The sequence below is a fragment of the Aquila chrysaetos genome, chromosome 14 (assembly GCF_900496995.4).
Source record: "Aquila chrysaetos chrysaetos chromosome 14, bAquChr1.4, whole genome shotgun sequence".
Classification (NCBI taxonomy): domain Eukaryota; kingdom Metazoa; phylum Chordata; class Aves; order Accipitriformes; family Accipitridae; genus Aquila; species Aquila chrysaetos.
In genome coordinates this window covers 28,906,083-28,920,081 of record NC_044017.1, presented here as the reverse complement: position 1 = coordinate 28,920,081, position 13,999 = coordinate 28,906,083, and the positions used below count along the sequence as shown (strand labels likewise).

General features: G+C 36.6%; 1 protein-coding gene across 2 annotated transcripts in view; it reads left to right on the top strand.

Annotated features, from left to right (window-relative positions):
• VWA8 (von Willebrand factor A domain containing 8) overlaps positions 1-13,999 on the top strand; it is a 194,439-nt gene that overhangs the window by 49,996 nt on the left and 130,444 nt on the right. For both annotated transcript variants that reach the window (XM_030036351.2, XM_030036352.2), the window contains exons 10-14: positions 786-917; positions 2,255-2,389; positions 2,470-2,547; positions 8,756-8,916; positions 10,106-10,219. In XM_030036351.2, coding sequence (XP_029892211.1) covers positions 786-917; positions 2,255-2,389; positions 2,470-2,547; positions 8,756-8,916; positions 10,106-10,219 — 620 coding nt within the window. The remainder of the gene's footprint in view (positions 1-785; positions 918-2,254; positions 2,390-2,469; positions 2,548-8,755; positions 8,917-10,105; positions 10,220-13,999) is intronic.

The window sequence follows — 13,999 nt, the reverse complement described above, 5'->3', positions numbered from 1 at the left end:
CTAAGGAGTTGGATAATAGTCCTTTTCCCCTTGTTTAGTCAGCTTTCACTCTGTTGAATAAAACGGATCTATGAGTTCAGTAATTTCAGCTAGTGGCTTTTTTGTGCATAACCCCCCCCGCCCCCAATATGACTTCCCCTTGCCCAACAAAATAGACTTTTTAAAGGATTTTTAAAATGGTTTTCATGTTTTCTATATACAGCATAAAATACAGAATATAATGCTGAAAAGAGGGTTGGAAAACCAAATGTCCTGGTTTTTGTCCTTGATATACCCAGAACATGCTGAAGGCTTAATTTGTATAGGTTGTCCTCAATTTTCATTGTTTGATAAGGCTTCGGAGCTAAGTAAACATAATGTTTGATGGTTATTTTTATTGGTAGCCAGATGTTTAAATCTGCAATTGGTTAAAATGACCTGCAGAGATAGGTGATCTATTATTACACATGCTAAAGGCTATCATCTGTTTCTCTTATTATTTTGGTCTGTCAGGCTAGGACCTGGCAAAGTCACCATATGACATTTTCAGTTTACATCTGTCACTACAGTCAGATTAAGTAGATGGTATACAATCTTTTTGCTTTGGTTTTAAATGTAAAATATATAGGCCATCAAGAACGTAAACACAGGTATGTGAAGTAATATTTGAAGTAAAGTAAATGGATTTAAGACTTCATAAACAATTAATCTTGAATATACTTCTGGCCTTGTTTTCAGAAGGAACAGTTTTAAAAGCTGGAAAGCTGTATTTAATAATTAATTTCCCCCATCCCCTAATTCTACAGCGTTTTGAGCTTCAAGATTCAGAAAGCCACTTAGTTCCCAGAAGGATTACAAAAGTAGAGAATGTACATGGAAACAAACCCTTCAAGGCTGATGTAACTGTCCAGATTGGTGAAAAAGAAGTGACGTTCCAGGTATGAATTTACATATTCATCAAGCTATATATGTTTTTAGATATCATTAACTTGTTTTCATCTCAACGAGAATTTGGCACTTGCACTTGATACTAAAACTTATTTGCACTGAATATTTTTTTGGTAGAGTAACACATGATATGTATTAGAAAATCATTTAGATACTGGAATATTAGATTATGGATACACAAGATATTATCTCTAGATAAACTCATACTTTCCAACATGTGATTCATTTAAGTTTCTTGTGTTAAAAAAAAAGCTAAAGAATGGATGAAAGAAAAGCCTCTAAATTTCATATTTTTTTTATTGGATTAGAGTAACAGAGTGTACTTACGATGCTCTTGGTGCGGTTTTCCCTTTTACTTTTGATAAAAACAATCGTCTGTCTTTGTCTGCACTTCAAATAAAATCTAATGAGTGCTTGGTAATGTTCTGACACAGGATGTTGGGAAAATGGAACAAAAGTAATCACATCAAATATGATTAGTTTGAGTTTCTTCCAGTGAAGTTTATGACCTGCTAGGTGGTGAAATAAGGTCTTAGTCAGGAAACAGATGCTGATCTGAGAATTTGAAGTTAATCTTGAATTTGGAGAGTCTAGAGACTCTGGAAAGAAGGTGAATTAGTGGGAGTCGGAGATCATATTAACATTGGTGAGGAGTGTCCTCAGAGTTTGTACCATGACAAAGTGAAAAGGGGAACAGCAGCAAATGGGAATTTGTCAGAAAAAGGTAAGTCTGTAGGGACTTGATTCAACTCTTTTCTGAAGGGAAGATTTTTGCTTTCATTTGTATGTAGGTGATACCTTCTGAAAATAGGTCTGCAGAATGTCTCTTTGGGAACAGGAGAGCATAAGGAGTTTGCAGATGAAACAGTTCCCAGACTAGAACGGGAAGTGGAAATAGAGCTAGTGCCTTAACATGGGAAACGATTAAAACTCTCCGAAGTTCTGGTCAAAGTAGCTCCTTCAAATCTTCGTAATACAAATTGCTCTTTCTCTTCCGTGTTTCTCTGATGAGCAATAAATATTAGTGATTTTTATATCTTGTCTCTAGCACGAACAGCCTCAAGTTCTTTGCAGACCCCAATGCTGTAATTGAATTGGTTCACATTTTGTTACTCTTTCATGAAGAGTGGGCGAAGGAGGTGTAAAGGAGGTTATCTATTAGAAATGATATGATTGAATGTTTTTAAGTGAAAGATTTAAGTCTGATGGCTGACAATCATCAGCAAAATATTACAGTAGTTTTGGCAAAGCGTAACCCAGTCCACACAAAGCCTAGAGTTATCACATATAGCTTATTTAGCTTTTTTCCCCCCCCGCCCCCTTATAGGTTCCAGCTGGGACTGGGCTGTTAAAAAAGCATCCTCGATCAGATACTTTCATAAGGACTTCCAGCCATAATCAACTGTTGGCAGAAATGATGCAATCCCATATGGTTAAAGATATGTGCTTAATTGGAGGAAAAGTAAGAATTTAAATTTCTTTTCTCCCTCCTTCCCCATGTTCCTTCGAATGTGATCTAGTTCTTTTGTTTTAACTTTTTAGGGCTGTGGCAAAACGGTTATTGCTAAGGAGTTTGCTGATATACTGGGATACAGCATAGAACCTATCATGCTGTACCAGGTAAGTAAACTATCTGCTGATGATCGTGCTTTAAATGTGATCTGAAATACACAGATGTCGATTCTTTGTGTATATTCTCTCTCTCTCTCTCAGTGATTTTGAAAGCTGCAGCTGTGTTCATATACAGCTGTATAATCACCGATATGGGTTAAAAGAAATAAAGGATAGTGAAGATTTCAAAGATAGCAAAGTTTTCTGATGATTATAGAATATTTTTTACTCTCTCTGTTAGAATGCTTATCTAAAGTGTCTTCTTATTGCAGGCCTAAACAGAGGGGGTACTGTGCAGGAATATAGGTAGTACGATGTTATTACAGATATACTAGCCCTGATACTGCTTTCCTTCGGTTTTATTGACTTCATTGTGAATGTGAAAGAGGTAATCTAAATAAAATGTAAGGAGAGTCATTTAACACGGTGGTCTTTCTCCTAGCCGCAGAGAATTGACAACTCATTCTGTGATATGGCATGACTGAGTGTCATAAAGAAAACTTTGTCTTTTGTGTCTTCTCCCTTTCGGAGTTTTTTCCCTTTTGAAGTATGTTTCCTGCCTTTAGGTCAGAGTGGTGACCACTGGTAATTCATGCATGTTGAATACCTCCGGAAGACCTTTTGTTGTTCTTTTTCTTTTTTCTTTTTTTTTTTTTTTTTGTCCACATGCTGTTTAATCTTATAAGGGAAGTCTCCATTATCAACGCTATTTTTTTATTATTATGGAAGACAGTTTATTTATTGTACAGAGAATACATAATGTGTTTTATGTTTCTGGGGAATTTTTTTAAAGTTATTTCTCATGTTCCATAAGCTTAATCTTTCTTCTGGGTTTTTTGATGTTTCCTTTGTCAAGATCACCTAATACCCTCTTATGTGCTTATGTTTTCTGATGCCTAACACGTGGAATTTTAATCAATATTATGAATTCTGTGCCTTTTCTTTTTTTACATTTCTGTTTAGTCTGATTACTACAGTTGTGGTGGGACTGTGTTGTAGTAGAGATAGAAGATAACATTCCATGTTCAAAAATGTTGCATCCTAGAAATATAAAATGAGGGCTGGTGTTTAAATGTAATATATACATATTACATTCAATGAATATTAACTTTGTTATTCATAGGTGCTATAACAAACAGATAGTAATCTTCTTCTGCCCTTAGCCTAATTTTCGCTCATATATTTATGTTATGTCTTAGTACAGATGTGACTTTAAAGATAAATTTGGGGTGAAGTGTGCATTAACACTGTTTGAGACATGCACAGGCAGTTGACTCAGAGGCCGTAAAATGGTAGTCATGGGCTACAACGACAAGAAGGAAGAACTGGAGAAGTCGTAAGGGTGTCCCTGGGCTTTGAACGTGGTGGCTAGGAGCTTGTTGTAGCTGCATTTTTCATGAGTTGGAAGAAGAAATTTACAGTAATTGAAAAAGTAAGGGCAGAGTGAATGTTTTTACTGAGTAAAATGTAAAGTTTGTATTTAAAAAGATTATCACAGAAGTGGTAGTAATGGGTCCAGAAGGGTTGGACATGCAGAATAATAAGAGAAATGAAGGTTTTGGACCTGTAGTTGTCTTGGAGTATGGTAAACATGGTATAGTGGTGCTGCTGTACATTAGGGTTTTTCTCTTTGATTTCATCTGGAAACTGCTTCAGGCTTTCTCACAGTGCTAGCGTTTTTTTGCAAACCCTAAGCTCTGTGGTGCTTAACAGTGATCTCCCATAGCCAGTGGTCACTCAGTATGTGTTTGGAAAGAACTGTCAGTCTTAGATCTTGATATACTCTAACCTCATGACATAAACCGAAAAATTACAAGATTAAATGTATAATTAATTAATTTGCTAGCTTTTCACAGTAGACATCACACATGTAAGGTTTTCTCCATAACCTTGAGGAATGAAAACACTCTCAAATAAAATATGAAGTCAAGAGTCTCCCATGACCTTGTGAGTCAAAATATACCAAATATCACAGGATTTACAGTCATAAGTGATAATTGGCAATGCTGCAGGGGAACATTAGCATCAGATCTAATGCAATATATTGGTCTCTTTCTTCCATCCCTTTGCTGCTTTAATTTTTTCCCAGGCAGCACAGAGACTTCCAAAGGAAGAAATGGCAGTGGCAGCTGATTTGGATTTGGAAGTACAGTGGCATGTGGGGAGAGACACTGACAGAAATGGGTGGTGAGGTTGAAACAGGCAAAAAGTGAGAGAAAATAGAAAAGAAAAATATTACTGATGATGAAAAAAGAACGACAGTCCATTTTATGTTTTCCTGCACTGTTGAGAACCTCCCCAGACAGGATCCCGCTGCTTTTCCTTCCCCCTATATGGCTTCAGCTGATAAAGGCACAGATTCTGAAACCGTGTCTGCATAGATGGAGTCAGACGGATGACTTGTGCCCTTTCCTTAGGCTTTAACGTGGCCAGGTGCGAGCAGATTTGGGTTCCAAAGCTGCATAGCCTCATCAGTGCCATGTTATGTTCATGTAATATACCTGGATTCCCAGCAGCGCCTATTAACTTCTGTACAGTGGTACAGCAACAGAGGTGTGTAGTTTCTGAGCTGGAACTGAGTGTGTCCAGCTAGCCTGCATACTTCTCTCTGCGCTTGTCGCTGTAAACGTATTTTTAAATCATCCCAGGAAACTAACTTTTGCAACTTGACAAACCTGCTCAAGGACAGGCACGCCCTAACCCTTGTTTTGTTGCACACAGTACAATATTGGGTACTCACCAGCAAAATTAGACAATTATTTGGTTAAAAATGTGACCGCTGTTTTTCAACATCCTACCTTTAATTAGTATGGCTTTGCTGAATGGGAGCAGAAGACTTCCTTTTTGGAGACACATGAGAAGAGCTGACAGTAAAATTAGTTACTCAGTAAACATCTTTCTTTCAGAGGGATCTGTAATTCCTACAGAAATAAAATCTAAGCTAAGGGTTTGAAGTATTTCCCACTGAAATGAACCTTTCCTTTGGTTTCACCAGGGTTTGATCAAGTTCAAAGGGCAAAGGGTTTTTATAGAGAGGCTTTTTGGTGATATCAAACAGTATCACTAAGGCAAATAAATGACTGTTTGTGAGCTCGTTGTTCACTACAAATTCCTGTGTAGACAAGTCTATGTAAGATCCTCATGTATATCTATATGTATAGACATTTCCTATGTACAATGTCTTACATAATCTCAAAAGTTTTTACAGGAAGCAGTGTATTAAAAAAAAAAAGATTGAATGTAGCTGCACTATACATCTTCCGATAAATTTTAAGAATACCATTTGTTTTTCTTAAAATATGTAATAACATATCAGGGACTTTGCATAGCAAAGCAATGGGATAATTTAATGACAGAACAAAGTGTCTTTTTGATTTTTTTGAGACACACCATATTGTCCTAAATCCATTTCTAAAATTAAGGAGGCTTTTATTTGTCTTATGGTTCATTTTTATTTTCCAATAATTTCTGCAGGCACAAAAATAAGTAGTGGGGTCTGAAGCAATATATCTTGGTCTGAGGCAATAGTACTGTTTTTCTTCAGGCTCTGTGAAGAAATGAATTCTTAGATTTATTTTTTTTTTAATATATATATAATGTTTACTTTTAGTTTTAGTATTTACTTCATCATTCATTCCATCTGAAGTTGATTTAAGGGCTTGAATAGTGTGAAAAGGCATAGCTCTTTATATTGATTTCACTGAAAAAAACCTCTAAAAGGTTTTATGTTGTGAGATGAAAATCAAATTTACCTAAACCAAGAGTTCCCAAACCTTTTGAGCACATAGATCATCTCTTATGCTAACAGTTGGCTCAGAGAACAATTCCTGTCTCATTTGTGATATCTGACATCATTATATGGATTTCTCATTACATGCAATTCCATGTAGGCAAATTGCTGACAAAGGAAACTCATCCTGATTAGGAAAGGTTTGTTTTTAAGTTCTCTTAATGCCATTAAGTGACAGCAAATGAGAAGCAGCAGCCAGCTAGTTCCTTGTGGACTGTAGCTAGGGAACTTTTGGTTTAAGTTGTTTAAAAGAAAACATTTTCTCCCCCCAGAGTTTCAGGGGGGAAAAAAAGTTATATTCAAAGCGATATTATAACAGTTTTCCAGCAACTTGCTCCTTTTCTTCCCCAGCAAAAAGAGTCTTTTAAGCACATCACTAGTGTTTGTGTACTGTGATGTTCTTGTTTCTAGGATTTCTTTTTTTTTCCTTTTTTTTTTTGCATGACCTCATAATTTTTCTTTACAAATTCCTTCCAATTTTTTATTTGAGAAATACTAACAAAATATGAGTCCAAATTGGCATGAAAAGCAGGAAACATAGATTTTTCACCTCATAATTGCCAAGACTATGATTAGCACTGCGAGCCATGAAAAATGGCTAGGTTGGAGGCTTCTATTGCTATAGTTGCTAAAGGGAGTGGAGCAGGACTTACCCTTCTTGTTTTCTCTCCTAAACTTCTTTTTTCCTGTATACAAGATATTTTTAGAAAATAAACAACACAATGTAAAACACGGAAGTTACAATGACTGTTACAAATTAAAATAAGCATTTTGTTTCACAAGGCAATACAATGTTGCCATTGCTTTGCCCAAAATAAGGGGAAGAAAAAATTAATTCATATACTTCTATTACCTTCCCTCCAAAGGAAAGGATTTTTAGTGTTAGAGTATTATAACACTCTATCTCATAATGTTTTATTTTTAATATCATATATTAAAAATTGGTTTAGAGTAAATAAATAGAAACAATAAATCACTGGGCAGGTACTTAGCCATAAAACAAATCCCTTGCAGAAACGGAGCAGGTGTTAGCAAATGATACTTCTTTTTAATGCATCACTAAATTGAATCTCATTCAACCATTTAAATTACAATATAAACATTCATTTTATATTTCGGGAAATATTTTGCAGCAAAATACACTTCTGAGTTTATCTTCAGAAGATTAATGCATGGTTCTCAAGTGGTTCTTGGAATTACAGATGGACATTCTATATAGCATAGAAGGCTCCCAGTCAATTCATACTGTATGTTTCATTCCCCTAGAGGTGAATTGTCAGGTGCGTTAGTTACATTTTCAGTTATAGAGGGTTTACTAGCCACTGAATGCACACTTCTGATGCAAGTCCTAAAAACACTTATATTTTTCTGTCTTTGATAAAAATGTTTCACATTCTGGTTTTAGTCTAATTCATTAATAAAATAGAAAAGAGCAAACACAGCAGTAAAAACCAGAAATACAACAATATAAACACGGTCTGGTTTTGTGAATTTGAATGTGGGACTTTAAATTATACAAATGTGGAAGCACTGAAGGAACCAGACTTTGTCCTGTTATTTTAAGGCTTTTAAGGAAATGTAGAAAGAGGAAATGATTCAGGCCATATGACGTAATGTGTTCTATTTTTATTCTTTAAAGTTCAAAGAGTTTATAGTTGTGAAAAGGACATATGCAAAAGCTACAGCTACAATAAAAAACATTTTTCTCATCTGATTTTAGGTTAAGTTGTGTTCACAGCGCAGCCTCAGGAAGGAATTTCATCTTCCAGGTCACAAAATGGCTATTGCGTCTGTGTTGCTCTAGTGCTTACCTGTTACAATGGAACATCTAAAATATGTGTGCTGGAGGATATGCTAGATGATGCCTTTGGTTTTGATTTATCCCTTAAGCATTATTTTGTGATATGCTATGTACTTTCGATATTTTGTATGCTACTGGCTTCTTTCTTACTCTGTCCTTTATTCTCCGGTGTTTTCACTGCATTTTCCTGCTGAGAGGTGGAATGTCATGCTGGTTTGTGTTCAAGATTAATGATGAAATCTTTGCTCTTTCAGGTGACTTCTATATGAAATAAGTGACTCTTGCTTGTTCCAGGTGTAAATTGCTGCCCCCTTCTGTACACAAAGCTGTGTACAAGTTGTCATGTGCTTGCATTACGTTTAAGGGGGGAAGAAAGGCTTTTGTTCTGGTTTCAAAGAGGTGATATTGGCAAGTCTAGAACTTCCAAAGACTGTTTAACATAGTGTGTGTATAGATTCATGGGTCTTTCTAATACTCTTTGGAAAAGTAATTGAAGATTTCCTGCTAATCTTCTTTGGGTATGTTCTCAGGAAAAACAGAATGCAGTTTTTAAAGGAGAAAGCATGCACCTGTAGATGAAGGAAATAGAGCATAAATATCTTCTTCTGATGAATTGATACTTACAGGATATGACGGCTAGAGATTTGCTACAGCAAAGGTATACTCTGCCTAATGGAGACACTGCTTGGAGACCATCGCCACTTGTTACTGCTGCCCTGGAAGGAAGGCTTGTTATTCTTGATGGCATTCATCGAATTAACCCTGGCACTCTAGCTGTACTTCAAAGGTCAGGATGTGAGCACGGATAAGTTGGGTGCGCGTGATCTGTTTATTGAGTGCATGCATACTGAGAAATTAAGTTCCTTCTGGTGAATATGACTTTGTAACTTCAAGAATACTGTAAAGATCAAACCGAGCATTGACGTTTCATAGAATATGTAATATTCAGTCTTTACATACTTAAAAGCAGAAGGAATTCTTTCATGTTCTTTGTAAGTCTATAATAACATAGGAAATTTCAGCTCTTTGTAAATAAAGAATGTAAGTCTGAATTGAAGAATGAGCTAGATTTTACTCTAAACATATGAAATCTAAAAATCAGTAATATTTGCGCAATGTTGTGAAATGCAAGATGTCAGAAAATATTTAAAATACCTTGAATGCATTCTCCTTCTAGATAAAATGCAATTGTTACATTTATATGTAAAAGCATACTTTATATTAATTGCAAAGAACTCTTTCTAAACATTATTTCATAATTCAATAAAAACTAAATTAAACTTAGCAGAAGAGAAGTAGTAATAGGAGATACTATGTTAATAATAATCTGTACTGTCAGGTCACATTTTTCTGCTATTTCGTGTGCCTGCATCGTGTATTGTCTTTTGCAAACTTAAAGGACATCACTAGCTTTAAAAGCAGATGGTAGCAAAAACATTTTGTGCCTTCTTTTATTATATATATATAAGCAGAAGGGCAGAAGAGAGAATTATGCTTGCCTGTTTTTTCCCTTTTTAATCAATTTAGCTTTGCCTTCTGATTTTTCTTCTGACATATGCGTGCGTTGTTCTAATCAACTTCTGCATAAAAAAAAAAAAAAGGCTGGGTCTGTATGTATGTTAATCATTGAAGCCAACCGAAATATACTGCTTTAAGAAACAAAACAGAAGTATATTACTTGGTACAAGTATAACAAAATGGCTGTTCCATGCCATTTATGCACACTCTACTGTTAAGACAGAATTTTTTCTGTTTCATTTTCTTACCATTTCTATTTAAAGTAAGTTGACTAACTGACTATGGGCTGAAATTGTTTACTTATGCATATTATTTTACCTCCACACCTGGACGCATCTTTTTCATTTTACTATGACCCATGTTGACTGAGGTAGCTTTTAAATAAAAGTGTTATTTGATATAAGTATTTTAAAAAGTAATCAAAGGCTAGATAAAGCTTGTTCTTTATTTTCAAACAGACTAATACATGACAGAGAACTGACTCTCTATGATGGCACCAGATTGTTAAGGGAAGATAGATACCAAAACTTAAAAGAAGAATTACAGATCTCTGATGAGAAACTCCAGGAAAGGTAAAGTGTCAGCTACAACTGTAGAATGCAAACAGCATTTCATCCTGCAAAGAGCTTAATCTCCCCCCCCCCGCCCCCCCCCCAAAACAAACATCATGCAAAATGCTTCCCTATTAAATTGATACCTTCTAATCACTAAGAGAAACGTATTTTAAACGTCAGTTTCCTCATGAGCTTTTTTTCTTTTTGTGGCATGGGAAAATTATATCCTGTTTAGAGTGCTTGAACTAAAAGTAAAACATTCAATATCCTTTAACAAAAGGAGTTAGAAATTGAAGAGAAATTATAAGTACATAAAAACATAGCTATAAAGGTATATAATATTTTATTTTGGAACATTTTATTAAGAGTGTTGGAAAATAAAGCTAAATTGAAGTTAAATACAACTTGTTACTTTCTTTTGCCTCATTAGCTAGAAAGCTGGTATTTAATTTACAACTAATATGGGGCAGGAAATCCTAAGGATGGGTTGGGACCCATTATGCTTATTCTTTTTGTTTCTTCACTTCCACTTGTCTGCTAGAAACATTCCACAGATAGAAACATTTTCTAGTCCTCTGAGACCATACTTGATGCATAGTCAAACACTGCTGACCAATTTTAGTTAATGGGAGGGATATTGTTGAGTGTACATCAAAACAAATGCAATCTATTATTCAGTAATATATAAGGAGCTAAACATACTGTGATTCTTAAATGGCTCTAACCTCTGAAAAAACAGTTGAAGTTTTATGTCAGATGTCTGTGTTTGTATTTACGCTGCAGGGTGTGCATGTGCCCAGACTTTGAAGAGACCTTATTGGTTATAGTAGGGATGCATTCACAATGTGCCACCCCGTTTCTCTCAATTGTCTCGCTGAATATGATCTTTTTCTTTGACCTCCTTTGTAGTCCACCCTTTAGAAAAGCTGTTTTTCTTTTACTGCCTGGTTGTTTTGTTACTTCTGCTTCCCTTTTGATCCAAAATACTGTGTGTTTTTTAGGAAAAAAAAAACAACAACAAAACAAAACAAACTTCATTTTAAGTCTTCCAGACCCTCTACAAGAGGGCAGATTTAGATTAGATGCAAGGAAGAAGTTCTTCGCTGTGGTGAGGCACTGGGACAAGTTGCCCAGAGAGTCTGTGGCTGCCCCATCCCTGGCAGTGTTCAAGGCCAGGTTGGATGGGGCTTTGAGCAACCTGGGCTAGTGGAAGGTGTCCCTGCCCATGGCAGGGGGGTTGGAAGTAGATGATCTTTAAGGTCTCTTCCAACCCAAACCATTCTGTGATTCTGTGATTTTTTTTGTAGGCATGCTGTAATTTAAGTCTACTTGTTGCAAATCGTATCCGTGCTGCTGAGGCTGTACACTCAGCTAGATGGGCATTTCCTGCATTTTGTTTTATTTGAGTGAAGAACTCTGTATCAGGGAAGTGTTCTCTTTATCAGGATTTTAAGCCCAGACTTTGAAAAGAGACGCAGGAAAGCTCCAAGGATCCATCTTGGATGGTATCCCAACTTTGCATTGGACTTCATGCTTCAAAATACAACTAGTCATTTTGTAAGTCTTCTCCCTGCTCCATGTTCATGGTCTTGTCCAAGGTGCTTTCAGGCAGAATGGCAGTGGCCGTGCTGTTTTGCTTACTACACGGTACGCTTTAGTTCATGCCATTATAATCCAAAAACCTAGACAATTCATCACACATTCATACCTTCAGTACTGCATCTCTTCCTGGATCAAGTCTCTCTCACAAGAATAGAGCTTTATATGTGGATTCTATGTCTCCCTGCTTGTTCTAACTATGGGTGTTTTGGCAGTGGACTCCCTTATAACCTTCATTATCTGTTAGATCAGGAGAACTGTCCAAGCTGTCGTCTTTAATGACTATTCTGCAGACCCATCTTCTTACTGTGCCACCTCTGTACACGCTTTCCTTCCCTTCACTGTCATTGAGTAACCTTTTGGTTCCACTGTTCAGTGCTGATTGTGCATTGCTTTTGACTACTTTGGAGGCTCCAAAAGTCTTTTTTTGACTTTCCTCGGAAGGCTGTCCCCCTTTCCTCTAGATCATAAGGTACTGCTTTTACCTGGCCACCTTAATATTTTGCAACATAGTGTATTGTAAATTGCTAAACTCTAAATTATCTATTTGACAGACAGTGAGCTTTCACCCTCTAATCCATAAATGAGGGGTGTCTTCTGTCTTAAACAGGAATACATTTCTGATTAGTATTTGATCTTAACAAACAAACAAACAGAAACCCCACTGTGTAGGCATTCTTGCATCTGGAAGTTCAACGTGACCATTTAGCACCATCTTGGATACAGATGAAAATTGTTGGTACCGAATTAGCTGAAGTCCATTGTGCTGAGAACCCTGCCTTCTCCTAGGTGAAACATTCAAGCTGGCCCTTGTTTGACTTTCTTCTGTACTGACTTATTCAAAAGAAGCCAGGGTAAAGTAATGCAAACACACATCCACTTCTTCGGTTTTGGCTATGGGCTGCTTTGGCGTCAGTGAACCACTCCTCTGTAGAGAGGGCACTGTTCTCGTCAGCCCTTGAACTGAAGGTGTTCCAGGACCTCATCCTGGTTTTGGTCCCTTACATATTCTGAAAACATCACTACCTTTCACTGGCTCCAGGATGCGATGTCAATAGTTGCTCTTTGATTGCAGGACTGCATTCCTCCCTGCTACTCATCCTTTTCAGCAGCACTTACCTGTCACTGCAAGCTTCAGTACCTTCCAGTGTTGCAGAATGGCTGTGCAGAATTAGCCTTTCTCTCCGGATACCTTCTCGTTAAATGCTATCTAGGGTATTGACAGCTGATTTGATCATAGACCAAGAAAACATGATGGTGCTAACCATCCTTCATTTGCCTGCAAAAGATTGCCTTATGGAGATATTATATAGAATATGGTGTACCTTGAATTTATTAGCAGATTGGCTGGGCAAATTCTTACTTCTAAATCATGATTGGGAGGGAGATGCTTTCCATATTGATGAGAAATGCTGTCTCTTTTGCTGTGTGTCAATGGCTGCGGCTAGTGGCTTTAGCTATATTTCTGTGTTACAGTAAGACAAAAAGAGGACTTCACTTATCCTGATTTACTGGATTTGACTGAAGTAATTTCAGTACGGTTGCTTTTTGCCAGGCCTGCAGAATATACGCTGTCATTCGCAGTGCTGCTGGGACTGAATCAGAGATGTTTGATAAGTGACACATTAAGACTACTGTTAATTTTCCAATAAGGGAGTTCCCTACGGAAAGTGGTTTCAAGTTTTGTTTGAATCCGGAGATTATTCTTTTTTTCCCTAAATCCCACTCATTCAGCCTCGATTCTCATTTCTATATTGGGAACCAATATGGTACATAGAATACATATTAAGTTACAAAAGTAACTTTTGTTATTAACCTTTTTATTATATACCTAATCTCATTTACTAATGTAGTTCTTACAAGAAACAGAGGAAGAGGAAAAAACATACCAAGAACCACATCAGTGATTCAGTGGAAGTGCACAACAGAGTTTTAAATGTCTAGGCAGTGAGGCAGGACCTAAACGAAGTAGCTGAAAATAGTCATAATCAGAGGAGATATAAGATCAAGAGAAAAACGAGTCATTCTGAAGGACTAGAATTTGAAAGAAAGAAGCTAAAAGCTTCATTAGGAAATCATTAGATTAGGAGAGGGCAAGGCTATCTTCAGGATTTCAGAAAAAGCAATAGCTGGAGACTGGAAGGCAGCTGTGATAGAGAAGAACTGATACCTTACTGCCCTGTGTCTGAGAAACTGAGA